This window comes from Electrona antarctica, assembly GCF_951216825.1.
Source record: "Electrona antarctica genome assembly, chromosome: 8".
NCBI lineage: Eukaryota > Metazoa > Chordata > Actinopteri > Myctophiformes > Myctophidae > Electrona > Electrona antarctica.
Window position 1 is genome coordinate 46634716 of NC_136789.1, and position 17938 is coordinate 46652653.

Sequence of the window (17938 nt, forward strand, 5' to 3'; positions counted from 1 at the left end):
ACGTGAAATCTTTCACAGACTTTCCTACTAGGCTGAGGAATATATCCCACCTTTTCACATTGGCCTGTTATAGCGCCACCAACAGGTGGATTTTTGCAAAACACAATTTTGGAACAAAATGCCTAAAATCATCCAATTGCCATCCAAGTTGTAAGAAGAAATTGTACCCTTTTCACATTGGCCTATTATAGCGCCACCAGGAGGCCACAACCTGACCTGCCCTGGTGGAGACCTGTGCCCCGAGGGGCACTTTTTCTAGTTAGGTTTTTCTTTTTATTAACCACTTTGTGGTTAATTAAAATGCTTACTTTACTTTACTTTGTCATTATCAGATCAACATAATGGTCAGCTCCATATAGAGATCTAAGACAGCAGGGGCAGTGTCTTGGTCTGGCCATATATGGAGTGTGTCTTGAGTGTACAGGGTTTGATGAGGTCAGATCAACATTTGGAATGTCAGAACATGTCAGCTCCATATATGGAGATCAGCGGGGGCAATGTCTTGAGTGTACATGCAGGGTTTGATCTGATGAGGGCCCAGGTAGGGCCTGGCCTTAATTTTCGGGCCTGTTCATAATTTGGGGCGGGCCCGTCTAGAGTTTGAATGGACAGGTATCAGTCAACAGGCCCATCTAGAGTTGAATGTACAGGTATCAGTCAAAACGGAGACATCGAAGATCAAGGACGGGTGGGGGACGATCAACAAATGGAATTTCAGAACAGGTCAGCTCCATATATGGAGATCTAAGGGTTTGAGGTCAGATGTGAGTTGCTGGCCGGCTCCATATATGCAGATCTAGGTGATGATCCAGTCTTCTCCATGTATGGCTATCCAGGGTTTGATGAGGTCAGTGTTGTGATCTTCATATATGGAGACGGCCATATATATCGAGCGTGTCACGAGTCATGATGGACTGACAAAAATATATGAAGGCGTGACCGACTGACGGATGGACAGATTTGCAGGTTTTCATAGTAATCTGCGACCTACAGTCGCAATAACACTGATCAGTCTTTCTCTGAAACAAACTGCCAGAGTTTTATTTGGTTTAGAATTGCCACTCCAGTACAATTTGTGAACGTGAAAATTACAGCCCTGCCAGACTACTTTAATACACGGTTTTCCGGCTTCCCCAAGAAATCAAATGACTGCAACTCATCGAGAATTCTTACCATATCCAGGAAAAGAGTGCACATTACTCCCATCTTAACTTCCACGCACTGGTCACTTACAGTACTGTAGATATGGGATTGATTTTTAAATTATATTGATTACTTAAGGCATGTATGGGACTGGCTCCTGGTGTATTATATCGCTCACCCTTTAACCCTGCCATCCTGCCTGAGATCCTCAGAGCATGCTTTAATTTTTTTAATCCCACAATTTTGTAACCCATTTTTGAGTGGTGCAACCACTCCTATAGACAGCTATGTGTCCCTGATTGTGTCCCTGGGTCTGAGCACGGAAATAGCATATTTTCACCACCAAGTGTCAATGTTGTGCAGCCTAACACACCACCAAGTCTCACTGTTGTGCAGAATACACACACACACACCCAGTGCCAATTGCCTGAACTGCAATCCTGGGCGCTACTCTCTCTCTGCCAACCTGGGGAGAGAACTGAACTGAGCTCATGATTCCTTCGATGCATGACGAATGAGCAGCAGACAGAGCTCTTAATTCTTATCACCTGAGTTTCCCCGGTAGGACTAACGCGTGGAAGGAACACGTTATTGCATCATAAAAAACTACTGTCTCAATTGCCATTGAATTCTCTCTACACCTTCATGATCTCTACCTGCATCTCTACTGATTTTGGTGATCCCTTGTGGCCCTTCTTTAATGGATTGATTGATTGATTTAAATGTTTTATTTCACAGTATGCAGAATGGGTACATTTCAAACGAAAGCACAAGTCAATGCAAAAACTTTGTGGACGATCCATGATTAAGCTAAGCATTACACTTATTTACAACAGGGTCCACCATTTTCAATTCATCAGAACATTTAGAGACGTACAAATATACACTTCTATAAAAAACAGGAAATCATCATATAAAGAATGTAAAAGTGAAAAACATGTACATGCAGAGAAAGGGGTGAGGGGAGCTCAGACTTTATTTACAGGGGCCAGTTTCGGATTGCAGCCGTCAGGTAGGGATTCATATGTCTTAATGTCTGTTGGTAGGGCGTTCCACATTTTAGTGGCATAGGAGCAAAATTAATTTAATCCCTTGTTTGAGCCGAATCTGGGTTGCACGTGGTTTGTTGAACTCCCTCTGGTGTTGTGAGTGTGGACTCTGTTGACACGAAGTAATGTGCATAACTCGCTGGACAGTGGACACATTCATGTTCTTCAGAGGATGAACGCTATAAATGTTGGTGACCATAGCCATGGCCTTTGGCCTGGTCTGGGCATGCCAGGTTGCCAGGCTGCCCACAGTGCCCAGAGCCCACAAAATAAAACATTGGACAAAAGGGGAATTTCGTCAGATAGATGTCTGGAAAATGTGTTCATAAAACCCTGACCTGACAACATGAAAATGCATAAATACATAGACAAATAGCAGTACTACAGCAGCAGTAACAGCACGTACATCCATGCATCATCCATAACAGAAGTTTCACCACTCCTTCTCTCGCATAATACAAACAACTTCTCTACTCACTTCACTAGCCTCACACACACACACACACACACACACACACACACACACACACACACACACCCACACACACACACACACACACACACACACACACACACACACACACACACACACACACACACACACACACACACACACACACACAGGTATTTGTACTTTACTTGAGTATTTCCAATTTCCAGTACTTTTACTTCTACTCCACTACATCTCAGAGCCAAAATGTGTACTTTCACTCCACTACAATCATTTGAAAACTTTAGTTACTATAGTTACTTTGGAGATTTTAATTTTGATTAGAAAACCACCAAATCTACCACTTCAACCCTATACATTTCGGCCATTTGAAAATAGCCGATCTACAAGCTCACAATGCGTCGCGATGCATTGTGAGCTTGTAGATCGGCTATTTTCAATAGATTTTCTACACATTTTGAACTGAAATGGGACATTCTGCAATATGATTACTTTTACTTTTAGTACTTTAAGTACATTTTGATGCAGATACTTTTGTACTTTTACTCAAGTACATTTTCAATTCCGTACTTTTACTTGTAACGAAGTAGTTCTAAAGTGCAGTATTGGTACTTTTACTTAAGTAAAACAATTGAGTACTTTTTCCACCACTGACAGTGAACTATATATCGATATGTGTTCAGTTCATTTGAGAAAAGTTGATGTAAAGACAAGTCCAGTGGTCCAGTGTGTGTTACATCACATTTCCTCCTTGAACATTCTGAACATTGGGGGTATTCAGTATTGACTTGAAGGGGGAGTTTCCACAGGGGAGGGCCGGGTTACAAGCATACACGTGGTTCCTAAAACAGTTCACGCCCCCTCGCACCACGCACTTGGGTACTTTGAAGTTCAGGGGGTGTGTACTGTGTATGAAACTGTGAAACAAGTTGTCTTTTTACATTTCTGGGTGCTCTCTCTCTTCTCTCGTGCTTCAACACAAGCGTACGATAAAAAAAATGGGTGAGGATTCTCCAGCCGAACTGCCTGAAATGGCTGACATTGACGAGTTTCACCGTGAAGACCCCTACATAACCCCGTACACGGACGAGGTGCGCAGGAGGTAATCTATCAGTTCAACTTTAAAGCTTTGGTTATTGTTGTTGTCGACTGATAAGGAAGAGGCGCTGCCTGCCTTCCTCTCTCTCTGATCTGTGTAACCCAATACGTAAGCACGGCGAACCTTGCGATGTTGCGACTCAAAATAGCCGCCGTGAGCACCAAGACATGGTGTTTTCTTTTCACACACACCGCCAGCACACTGCTGTCACTTTGACATTGGCGAAGGTTACAATGAGTGTCACGACTCACGGGTCAACGCACTGCGTTAAAGCGGGGCGCTCATATAGGGGCACAGCACAGCCCACAGTGGTGGTGCCACTGGTGGGCAACCTTTTCATTTTCAAGCCCAAGCAAGAGTGAAACTTTCACTGAAGCCTCCTTGAAAAGGCTGACGAGATAACCTAACTATAGCTCTGGAGATAACAGATAACAACAGTGCCAGATAGTCGAAAGTAAACCACCATTGCTTTATGTATTATAGGTTAATTACAATGATTTATATATAAACATAGATAACTAAATAATGTAATAATAATACATAAAGAATGATTCATTTCATAATCTAATATCTATGTTTTGAGTATCTGGGGAGAACAAAGGATAATTTAGGGACGTTTTAAATAGCATGCTGATGATGATAGCTCATGATCCTGTTTCATATATAGCCTACAAATCAAAATAATGTTGGCTGTGAAAGAGACCGTTTTAACTGTAACCACAAAAATAGTCTAGACTAAGCAGGGGTCTTGTGTCTATATAACGTTTTTCAGGCCAAGGAAGGACCCCTTAGTTGAGAGAGAAATGAAGCAGGGACGCCCAACTATATTTGTATTATAAAAGTATGTGGCATATTATAAGCTTTTTCATATAGCTTCATAGACTTGTTTTGCAGCACTGCCATCATCATTGTATAAATTAATGTTTTTACTAGTTTAGTTTGTTATATTTTCTAATAATATTAATATAGCACACTTGACCTTTTGGCTCTGTACGTGATCTACTCTTGTTTTAGCTGTTCAGCTCAGAACGCAGTGCGCTGCAATCATACAAAGATTTGTCTCCGACCGCCTGTTGAAGACCCATCGTCTTCTCTAGAGCCGCACAGCGATAGACAGTTTATCAGAGGTTATTTTAATTTAAAAATAATGACTAGTGGAAACCTGGCATGGTGACACATCCCCCTCACGCTCGAATAGATGTCGTGATATGACGGCTGCGCTCCTTGACCGAAAATAAATACTCTCCTTCCATGGGGAGGACTTGATTGAAGTTAATGAGTGATAACGTGGCTTGTAATTGAGGCCAGGCTAAGGTTAGGACAAAAATGGCCCTGGCTGTCACAGCCCTAATATCTTCATGTCACGGCCAATTATTAATAGGTGGTTGGTAATTTAAACCAGGGCATATATCACCAGTTTCTAATTCAGAGCTTTGATACAGATTAGGAGACTACATGATATTCCCCTCTGTCTTTGTGGCTGCTGAATGAGAGCCTGTCTTGTGTTACATCATGGTGTGGACTGTGGACATATGTTGGATGGAGCTGTAGACTTTCTTTTACTTTTTTGCGATTGTTTTACGCCACTCTTGTGGTAATAGGTTAGCCATGGATTAAGAGCATCTGCTAAATGCCGAGAGAGAGAGAGAGAGAGAGAGAGAGAGAGAGAGAGAGAGAGAGAGAGAGAGAGAGAGAGAGAGAGAGAGCTTGACAGCATGGTAAGGAGGGAGCGAGGGAGTGAATGTGTGTTTTAGTCAAGCATTGTCAGCACTAGTCTACCTTATCTGCCATCCGGGAGCTGATGCTATGCTTTCCTTAAGCATTATCGCAATGCATTCCCTCATGAATGTGAAATTTATGTATTTCTCCGTTTTGAAGAAACTTCTTGACAGTCGCACAAGTCACACAGGCACACATAAGGCACATAAACTCTCAACTAAAAGTGAAGAGAGTAAAAGAATCTTGGTTCAAAGCTAATTTTAACCCTATCTCAGGCAGAAGGTCTGAAACAGATACTTTTGTGGTTTTCTGATAAATCTACATTCTCTGTTTGTGTTTTGCAGCCAGAGGTGTCTATCTGCATATCTGAATCCTGCAGTATATTAATGTGATTAACACTAATCAGCTATTTGTGTAGATATTCGTCTTACACAAACATCAAATTCCCATTGACAATGAAAGGAGAATTTACATCACATGTGGACGAGCAAATCGTCTATTTTCGTCCTACACAAAGATGAAATTCTCATTGACAATAAATTGATAATTTACATCATATGTGTTTGAGCAAATCGGCTTAGTGTCTATTTTTGTCCTACACAAAGTGTCTGAGCAAAATAGACATGATACATCATGATGATGTACGATGATAAGAGCGCCTCTCACTTCACACAGGTGTTTTAAGGGGCGCTAGCCCCTTCTATAAACAGCTTTTGTCCCCGCCCGTCTCAATATTTGCCATTGACAATGAACGGAGAAAGGACGTCAGAATTCTGCTAAATATGACGTAAATTAAACATCAAAACATTAAACGCCATTGACATTGAAGGGAAAACTTACGTCATATGTAAACGAGCAAATCGGCTAACCAATCACATGTTGGTGGGAGCGCTTGGCCAATAAGGGACCACCTTATGTACCTTTTATGTAGCAATGTCAAATGTCCGCTAACATAAATTGATGTATGATGACAAGAGCGCCCCTCATTTCACATGGGTGTGATTTTTAATATATACTAGAGCGGTGCCCGTTGGATCCTCTACAGCCCTACTGTAACCATGCATGTTGGAAATGCATGCCCCACCCAGATATTATGTCTGTGTCCCTTTTTATGGAAAATATGGAATTCTTTGTCATGCATGCCCAAATATGTCTACAGTACAGCAGGGTTATGCAGACGTTAGAATGATGTCAAAACAGGCCAGCTGTCCAGGGCCCGGGTAGATAACATTTTGGGGCGGTTCTGGAAAACCGTGGGTCCGACCGGCTCGATACCGGACACTGCACCCCCTGTGGTGGTGTGAAACGCGTGTGTCGAATTTGAAGTCGGTGGGGCGAACGGTTCTCGAGTTGCGTACAGAGACTTGGTGCATTTTTAATAGATTGAGGTGGCTGAACATGATCACAGTATCCTTAAACCAAGTATAAAAAAGGTATCAAGTTTATGTGAGAACAATTATGATAAAGCAGCCTGTCCAATATATAAAGGCATGCAAAAACACTTTGAGGAAGTTTCAAAAACATGTGATGACGATAGTAGATACATAATAATATTCATGTTTGGTCCATAAATAAGTTATAACCATCATTGTATTTATTTATTGCAACTGGAGAGTTGTTAATGTGGGAATTTTTTTACGAATTGATTTTACAAATCAATCAATCAATCAATCAATTGACAACAATAATATTAACCAACCAGTCAATCCAGTGTGTAGCATAGAATGGTATAGCATAGTGAAACATATTTGGCTTAATTTTATATTTTATATCACCCCGCCCCCCAACACACAACACACTAAAAATAACTTGCACACTTCCCACCTATCATCTTCCCTTCCTTTACTCATTATTCACTTTTCTTGTGTTTTCTCTCTGATTTCATCACTCTCCAACTGCTTCCTCACAGCATGGTTGAAGTCATGCCAAAATAAACAGCCAATTATTATCAGATAAAAACCATGAAGTGTAAGAGTTAGTTTCTTAATTCCTCCCCTGTGCCTTGTCATGCCCACCACACATCTGATTTATTGTTATTGACGGAGACATTACCGAGGCCATGTCATTTCTAGCTCTGATAAATTCCTTTGTCATGCATCTAATTTGTAGCGGGTATCATCATTTCCTTTGAATGACCATACACACTTGGCTGTGGGAAGTACAAACAATCCTCATCTGATTGATTGCTTATATCTGTCTTAATGGTTTCCTGTCCTCCATCCCTAAACATCCCTGCCAAGGTATCTTGGCAACCCGTCAATCCTCATCCAAAAAGCGACAAATAAGTCACGCGGTTAGGTGGGATGGAGCAGAAAGGCAAGAGAGGCGGGCGGAAATTCAATTAGCCATAGTTGTATATTCCTGGCGTCCGTGCAGCGAATATTTAAAAATGTTCACAAAAAAAGAAGAATAAAATAGGAATTTCTACCTCATTGTGGAGCTGAACACATTTGTTTACATGTGTTGGTAATGTGGCTGGCTAGGTTCAGATGGCTCGTCTCCCATCCCAGATGCCTCTAACAAGAGGAAGAACTGTGTAGAGCAATGCCAAGCATAGAGCCATATGGAGGTAAATGGATGAACAGAGTTCCTCCCCTCCCAATCCCACCTCGCCCCTGCATGGCAGCAACATTCCAGATTGCTGGGGATGCAGAGGCGGATATATTCAGCAGGTTAAATTCAGCCTCTTTCTGAATAGGTTCTGAGCATCTTCGGGTGAGCATCTTCCGCTGCAACCCCTGTGTGGCTGAAGCAGGAGGAAGCAATCTCTAACAGTTCCTTGAGCTAGTGCTTTTCGCTTTTTTACTTTTGATCTTTTAAATCTTTGAAGGTCTGCAAAGATCACCCCCGTAGGCCATCTGCCCAACTCTATTCAGCCTTCAGTATAATCATCTCTGATTCAGAACCTGATACGAGAGAGTCCTCAGTGCATGTGGGTGTGTTTTTTTATATATATATTTTGTATAAATGCAAAACAACAACAACAATACACATCACTTAATCACTTGGTATAACGGCACCAGTCCACAATCATAACAGCGGAACATTTACGTATAAAATGTACGTATTACCCAATGATGTATAATAATTTGTTATAAAATGGGAGAGGCAATATGCGGTATTTTAGGATGTGAGAAAAACAACCTGCCAGATATTCAGTTGTACAACCTTTGAATATTTAATAATTTATTTTGTCAGATGATGCATACATAACATCTTTAACCACTTCAACCCTCTATAACTATGGGCCTGTAGTTTGTTTCTTTTTCCCTCTACACTTGCCAATAATAGCCGATCTACTGTACAAGTTCACAGGGAGAGAAGGTGATTGCCCCACCTTGTTATCCCCCCCCTATTTATTCCTATTCCAACCTGTACATGGATTTAGTGTTATTTGAGATATCTCAATTGCTGTGGTCATTATTGTTATGGTGAATGAATGCATGGGGACCCGAATGGAAACAAGACAGCAAGGTCTTTCTTTGGTGCTGTCCTTTTGGACCAAATGTGCTTGACTGTACCCTGTACTGCAGGGTTTCCCAATAGGCGGCCCGCGGGCCATTTGTGGCCTGCGGAGCGCCTCCCTGTGGCCCCTGGAAGAATTTAATATATATGGCATTAAATGGGGGTCAGTAGCCTATGCATGTCAAACTGGGCATCCTTTTATGCAGGGCAAGACCTCGCGCGTGCGGACTCGGCCCCCAGCCTGGTACCCTAGTAAAAATATGGCCTTTGAGGAAAATTAATTGGGGAACCCTGCTGTACTGTTTGCATTTTATTGTCTAATATAAATATCAATCAATCAAACAACGCGTTGCAATGCATCACATTGTGAACTTGCACATCTGTTATTTGAGTGTCAGGTTAGTCAGTACTTTGCATTTTGATCAGCGATGCTCTGAGCACTCGGAACGACCAAGAAAGAGCACCCCGTGGCTGCGGCTCTGGTGCATTCCAGTACTCTTGGAGCATATTTCCGAATGCATAAAGTGGTATGTAATGGGGGAGCCACCTGTGCTGGTACCTCAATGGGCACCTCATTCTAGGGGTGGCCTGTGCCCTGTGCCATCCGAAGCACCCCCTAGGGATACCGGAGAACTCGCCGGTTTACCAACTTGCCGCAGCGAAAATTCTTCATCAATGTCTTCATCGTTATGCTAACAAACCCATAGATGTTAGTTCATTTCCAAAGTGATCAAATTATTTTGTGCAATTAAATGGTCAGCTAGTATGTGAGTATGTGAATACCAATGATGGTAGGCCTACCATTTCAGGATATTGTTTACTAATGAATTACATTGTTTTGGCACTTTGGTGTTTAAACTTTAGCATTCCTACTTCATCTAGTGTAAACTCTAAACAACTATCATCTCCCTCTCTCTCAATTCCATGCAATTTAAATTAAGTAAAACTAAAATGCACTAAACCTCGGCGGGTTGGAAAACTGGCGAGTTCTCTGGATACTCCCCCTAGAACCACCTCTGTTCAAATGATTCATCCATAAAGTGAAAGTTGTTTTCACAACAAATTGACAATACAACAATGCTACAATGAAAATTAAACAGCGCTATATATTGTTCAATCTGTAGATATTTTGCTTCTTAGAAATTTTAACAACTTTTTTCTTATATTTTGTAAAGGGATTTCTTCCATGAGTATCAAACATGCAAGAAAGAAAACCTAATTTGACTTCACAGGAACAGCAGCCTACTCTTCCTCAGACCATGTTTTTCATTAGCACCATTTCCATTCTAAGGCCCTGTCCCAGGGGCCTGTGTTATCGAGCAACAGCCTGTGAAAAAAACAACAAACGTAAAAGACAACAATGTAATGTTATTGAGAAATATGGACTTGAATAAAACATGCATTCCAGGCAGCATGCATAACTGGCTTTGACGTGATGAGAAACACTGTGGCTTTGCCTCGCTTCTAATTTCATTAAAACATTTTAAATAAGCAGGCATTTGGTGCCAGTCTACCTGCCTGGCAGTCGGGCGGTCAGAGCAAGGCTGCATGGCAGATAAGGGGGTCTGTGCAGTGCTATTCATGAAGTTGGTTGTTAGCATGCATTGGTAGTTAGATAAGTTCTTTGTTTCTCTTCAGAGCTTTTCTGCACTTTAATTGTGCTTGCCGCAGTTTTGACTGACAGTAGCTGTAATAACATTTTACTTGTACATGTTGGGCATTGAGCTGATGATGCTCTAATCCAGAATGGTTTATAATAAGAGTTTTGGTATACAGCAGGGGTGGGCAACTTTGACGATGGAGAGAGCCACTATATTTCCAACACTCACTCCAGAGGGGCCACATTGCATATTGCTGTCGTAGCAAAATTAGCCGATCTACAAGCTCAAAACGCGTCGCGCTGCGACACGTTTTGAGCTTGTAGATCAGCTATTTTTGCTATATTTGAATTGAAATACTGAATTATTATTTTTTAAATTAGAATCCTGAAAAGTAACCTTTTTATTGATTTTCAAATGCATTTAGTTTTAGTTATGATAACTTTATGAACTAAATACATTGGACACAAAAAGACAATACTACTAATACTAGTCGTTAAGTACTATAGTCATTTAATACTAGTCATTAAGTATAATTAAAGCAGGTCATGTTTGCATGTTTGGAATTGCAACAGCTGAAATCAATACTATATCAGTATTCTGATATTAACCTGCGGGCCGCATTAAGTGAAGGTGGGGGCCGCATGTGCAATTGATGAAGCAATTCAACAGCGCCTGACACTACCTCTCCTTCAAATAAAAATATATAATCCAAAGCAGCACAGCACACAACAAACGGCATTTTGCATTTATAACTGAAATAAACTCAGAGGCTTCGTGGAAACAGCACACGCAAGTGTAAAGGAATGGCATTTTGCTTCTCTTGCCGTAAAATTAACTGAAATAAAGCCGTAAAGCCGTTCCATTTCAAAGAATAAAAATATGCCGTCTCGCAGGCGCGACTCCGCGAGGCCCATGTGCAGCCGCACCGTTCGCACAACCTAAAAAGCGGCTCTGTCTCTGAGAGTGCAATATTATAGTTAGTTACCGTACTTATATTAGTGCAGAAAAGAGACAATAAATCCCGCTTTGGAGAAGATGTGCTCCGAAGGGGTTGTAGTGGCAGCGGCAGGGAATCGGGGATGGATAGAATCCTCTTCGCTACACAGGTGCCAACTTTGCATAACGTGGCACATTATCTTTCCACCACAGTGGTTGTGGACTTCTTTGCATATTTTAAAATGCAACCATGTCACTTTTGACTTATTTTTCTGCGTGGACAGCATGACTGTAGCTGCAATTGTTGACTTCCCTGTTAACACGTGAGGACGGAGGAGGCTCTGCAAGGCGCAAGCATGGCTCGCGGACCAAAAGGGGCCGCTTTTTTTTTAATGACTACTCGATTTTTTATCGTGCTTATCGATCGAACGCCGATTAATCGATTTTTTTGGGTCAGCCCTATGGCTCACGCGGGCTCACAACGTCGCATATGTTTATTACATTGATGTAGAGCCGTATAGGTGATATTTGGAGTTCCTAGAATGAGCAAGCACTCCCTCGCCCCGCTCATCCTACAAATACAGATGTACTGTAGCGACTAGCGATGGTGAATGTAAACCATGATGTAAACAAACAAAGTACGATAGGTTCTAATAATTATTACATGGGTGACTGGTCTATCTGGCAGTCCGTCACTGCCACCTAGCGACCTAGCATGGCATGGAATTCACACTACAGCGTATTCAGTGTGCGTCTACGTGTCAAGGGTCAATAAAAAAAAAGAACGCACCGGGACTTTGCCGTTTTATCTGGAGACCAATTCCTTGTAGGGTTTTGGTTCTACCAAACCAACCTCCAACCTCTAGAATGTACAGTGAATAATGCCACCAAATCCAAAGGCTTTGATGCCACTGGGACTGAGCGTCTGCTGCATGCCAATGGCAATGCTGCATAATTAATTTTGTATGATCGCACAAGGTGATTACAGTTTATGCCATCAATAATCATGGCACGTGGGCACATCAGTGACCATAATTATAAAATAAGCACACTAAATGTTATGTTACAAAGTATTTGTGTGTGTGTGTGGGTGTGGGTGTGGGTGTGTGTGCGTGTGCGTGTGCGTGTGCAACATCAGTTGTGTCCCCTGCAGCTGCCTTCCAACTTATTGGTGTCAAACCAGAGAAAAGAGGGTGGAGATGTTGAATAAGACTCATGAGAGAGAGAGAGCTCCTTTGGCTAGTCCTTCACTAGACTAACGGCCAACCAATGCTGCTCGTAATTCAGTCAGTGACACGTTCATTTGTTGTACATGGGCTATGGCTGGCCCTGCCAAAAACGTCATTTAACTCTGAAAGAGTAGTTCAGTGGATCCTTGCGCGTCTGCGTGGAGACTACATGTATATGTTCAGTGGCTATGGCTCATTGGTACTGCCGTTCTGACTCTCGTTTGGAAAGGAGGAGAAAGAAAGTGTAAGGGCTAAGGGGGTAAGGACGTATGTCGATGAGAGAGAGGAGACTGAGGTGAAATGGGGTAAGGACATATGCCAGGGAGAGAGGAAACGAGGAAAATGAGGTGGAAGGGGGTAAGGACACACATCAGGGATAGACGAAAGGAAGGGAGTGAAGGTGGAAGGGGGTAAGGACATACTCATAGATGCTCGTAGAACGCATGCAGTACCACGCTGTGGTACCAGTCATTTTTGACGTGCACGCGGCCACGCTCAGGGACAGAACGAAACGGTGCATGTGCGTCACTAATCAACCTTGCGTCTGAGCGTCACCAGACTTTCCAAGATGCACAAAGTACCCAGTGGTCTAGGTTATTATTATTATTAAATTGTTTTTATTGGTCTTTCTACACACAAGAAGACATACCTACATACATATATAGTTATATACACCACTAGACTACACATAAGCATACAATACATGAACCCATTCTGGGCGGGAACCCCTTTTGGTGTTAGCATTATGTTATGCTTTAGCTTTTGAAAATTAGCAGATCTACAAGCTCATAGCGCGCCACCGAGTGGCGTGCTACGAGGGTCTGCTATTTTTGAAAAATCGAAGAACGACTGACATAGAAACATAGCTTTTTCAGAAAACTGTCAGGATGTAGAAGACATTTTTAGAATCTGATCTCAGGTCAAAATGGGTTAAGAACACTTAACAAAAATAAATGAACACAAAAGACTGAAATACAGGACCAAAACAAACACACAATAAAATAAAAGTATAAAGGCAATAAGGTCATATCATATTGCATCACATTACATTGTTCTCAAACAGATTGTCACTTGCTATGCAGGAATAATTCAACTCGGGCCAATAGGGAGGAGAAGGCTATAGCGTCGGATTGGACGACCGATGCCATCATTTCACCAGGGACCAGTCCAAACACAGCAATGAAGGGGTTAGGACTGATCATTCTCTCTCTGTCACAGATGTAAGAGAAGGTCTCAAAAACAGAAAGCCAGAATTGTGATAATGATGGGCACGACCAGAACATATGACAGAGAGTGGCTGGAGCCTGGTGGCATCTGGCCATGTTGTACATTTTTTATTGGCCCCCCCAAATATATTATAATTAGGCACAGTCATACCTGGGTGGGAAATATAATACAATGACCTCCCCGTCAGAAGCAGCACACGTACAGAACCATTTAGTTAGCCGTAACTCTCTGCCCCAGTGGTCTAGGTTTACTGGCTAATATAGGCCTGGTGTGCGAGTGTGGAGACAGACAGACAGAGCGAGACAGCGCCGCTCAGCGCCCAAGAAGGGACCTTGGGTTTATGAACTGTGATGAACTGAGTTGTTTATTTATGTGCGTTGAATTCCTTCTCTAAAATACTTGAAACTGACTTGAAAAGTTGTTTATGGTGTTTTATATTTCTCAATACAAAGGGTTTATATTTTATATGTAAGCCCTGTGTCGGTTGCAAACCTGTGGTTAAATCCAGATGAGGAAGAACTCATAAAAAAGGAGAAATAATATTTTCTACTAAAATCTAATTTACACGCGGAAATAAGAAGAATAACACAAGAATATCCTATGATCCTACCACACTGGATTTGTTATAATAAATAAACAGAATACTACATAGGTATGTTAAAACATATGTATATCCACTTTCTGTCATTTATCTTTCCATTTCCACAACAATATACAGGAAAACATGGCATATTTTGGACATAGTTCGAATGGTGATTAATCATGATTAATTCATTTTGAAGCTGTGATTAATCTGATTAAAAATAGATATCTATTAGATAGATGGATAGATAAGGTGTGATAACTGGGTTCGCACTGGGTCACAGCCTGTATCTTGTTTTCTGATCAGCCAGAATCGGTCAGAGCATGCAAGGCATTATGCAAAGTATCAAAAGTTGTTCTATCCAAAACCAGAAATTCCACAGGGGGGGTTGTTCCGTCATTTACCTGTTAGTATTCAGCTCGTTAGCTGGCATAGTTTGTGCCAATGCCCCTATTTTTCCCATCAGCACACTGTTATTCCTACAGGTCTGCATTGATTGTAGGACATTTGCTTTGGCTGTTCTGTCTGCTGAAACCCAAAGCCTTTGTTATACATGAAAAGCCCCGGAGAATGCCTGTTTCTCGGACACTGAAACCTACACGCCTGGCTCTGGTGCCACATTTATCGTCACACGTTCAACCACAAGTTACTCAGGGCACTTACTTTGCTGCCATTGGAATAGTAACTGAATCCTTTAAAGGGCCATCTAATCTGCTTTACGTATATATAGTAAAACCCACAGCTGCATGCCTCAGTGTTTGTAGTAGCAGCCTGTTCTGTCTGAGGGATGATATGCCTTAAACAAATTGGCTACTCAGGCTGTTTTGTTCTTGGGATCTTGCGAGGAGTTTTGTAAAGAAGTACACCAAGTAAGGCTTTTATTTGCTGCACATAGCACCTTTCAAAACAATAACCGGAAAAGTGATTTACCGTTATTAAACAATATTGGACCATTTTGCCAATTTCCTATCCCTTCTTGGCTGTCCTAACCTGAATTCATATCTGCTTTGTTCACTCTCATGAACAAAGGCGAGGCAATTCTTAGGATGCCTATGAGATGACTTTCTGTAATGTGACGGTTGCAAGTAATGGTTGTTGCTTTTGTGTTCCGTTGCTCCTGCCTGGAACGTCTGTAGAGCAATAGGGTCTTCAGGCACTTAACTATAACGCCAGGACCATTATAGGCTAATGTGTGAGTGTCTAGATACAACTGTGCTTGGTTGGTAAGTGTAATATATTTAGAGTGACTACTGGAAGAAACTCCTTTTAGAGTCTAAAGGGAGAATCTTGCTAGAGGTCAAATTGTCTAAAGTTTAAAGACAATTTGACCTCTAGCATTTTAAAGCAAGGGTCTAAAGATGGCTGCTGGAAAGTGTGCCCATGCATGTACACAGCACTCTTTGTACAGTGCCAACTGTATTGTAATCTAATACCAAGGTTGCCATTGATTGATTGATTGATTGAATCAATATTTGAATTACAGTACATTTCAAGCACAAACTCAATACAAAGACTGTTAACTGTGAGTGGACAACCCAATTAAGCATTACACTTGTTTACAAGAGGGTCCACCTTGTTCAATTCATCAAATTCTATACATCATGAGGACCACAATAGAAATAAGACCAGACGGTCTCAGTTATTAATTTACACAAACTGTAGTGTACGGTATGTCTTTTTTTTGGGTAACACTTACTATGCATTATAAGCATACTTATAATATAATGCGTATAACACTGTAAAATTATAGTTATAAAATAATAATAATAATATATAATAATCATGACACATTATATAGAAAGACATGAATGTGACTTCACACCATTGGAAGTAATAAATTAAAACCTCACAAGATGATGCTGACTTTGATGTATAAATGCAATGTAATAATCTCTTTTAACACAGTATAATTACAGGTAGGCTCATAATGCAATCATAACGCATTATGAAAACTTTTCAAATGAGTCATGGTCAAGTATTGTAATACTTCATAATTACACATGTGACTGACTAGGTGTCAAGCCAGAGGCACGATCCGTTAATGATTCAAACCACCATCTCCATGGTAGCGTGAAGGAATGTTACCGCTGTGTCACAGCAATGTTTTTGGTTTTTGTAATTGCTCTCCGCCGAACAACAAATGCCAACACACAGTGGACAGGCTTGCATTAGGCTACTTTGTTAAACAGGCCAGTACTAGGTTGCATGCCATGATAATGATGAACCCACAGGACATGGTGAAGACATCCTGCAGCGTGTAACGTGCGCGTTGAGTTGAATGCACACAGATGGATGGCCACAGCATCAATAGACAACATGTGGTTGATCCTCGTTTTACGAGGCTGCCATGATGATTAGAGACAAATTATCAGAAATTGGCATGAACGAATAAACATGCGCAGTGACGCACACTTTACTATAACCTATTATTTTTTTTGAGGAAACTAATGTATGCATTTATTCAAAGAAATAAAACCAGTGGCACCAAAAATCACTATAGTTTTACCTAAATTTCTCAAATGAGGATTTCTGGAGAGCTCATGTTTCTTTCAGGGGAGCCGCCACTCTTTCACTACAAATAGTAATACATTTTGAATTTTGCAAGGTCATGGGAATTAGATGAGTGAATTTTAACTCCGAATGGATAAATAATTTCAAAGGAATGTTATGTCCTAGTGTGTCATAATTGCAGTACTGAATAGTGTGAACTTGTAGCTTGAAAGTAGTGTAGCCACAACATACCCAGAGGTAAAATTTGTCTTTTCTTTAGCTCTCATATCTTACTTAAACATACTTTGTACTTTGAGCAGAACTTGCACAATAAGTGGATAGAGTGCATGACTTTGTTTCTGCTCTATCACGTTCCTGCCTATGCATATATAATGATGTATTTGTTCTGTGTGCTGGCTGCCTGATACACAGAAGCAAAGCCTTAGCCAGGGTTAGTGTGAATGTGCCATGGTGCATCGGACTGCATCCTTGTTTTCGACTTTTCACCTGCTGTTGTTAACTTCAATTTTATATAGAATCAGGCTTACAGATGCCATGAACAATTGCAAAACTTTACGATTAATGTATTATTTTCTTTTCACTGCCCTCATAGTTCTATGACAAGCTCTGTATACTGTAAATATGATAAATTCCCTCCCTTTTCCCTCTACATAAAATATTTAAACCGACAATTGTGGATCTACAAGCTCCCTATGCGCAGACCGTGTTTGTAGATATATTTATGTACGGGTATTCACATATTTTGTTATGCATTAATACCCGGAATAGGGATGCTCAGGTTCAAGCCTTGTGCAGATGTAATTTGACAGTACAGAAATGATGTGTGCACAGGTGAATTCAGATCCCACATAGACCTTTATTTCGGTAGATTTGAACGGTTCAGTACTGTTGAGAATGTTCACTTTGTGATGCTATGGCCTACAGG

The 17938-nt window shown here is 41.2% G+C and overlaps 1 protein-coding gene across 1 annotated transcript in view; it reads left to right on the forward strand.

Moving 5' to 3' along the window:
* Positions 1-3506: 3506 nt before the first annotated feature.
* LOC306927690 (1,4-alpha-glucan-branching enzyme-like) overlaps positions 3507-17938 on the forward strand; it is a 158520-nt gene continuing 144088 nt past the window's right edge. Inside the window, exon 1 of the mRNA XM_079507517.1 lies at positions 3507-3745. Coding sequence (XP_079363643.1) covers positions 3642-3745 — 104 coding nt within the window. The 5' untranslated portion in view covers positions 3507-3641. The remainder of the gene's footprint in view (positions 3746-17938) is intronic.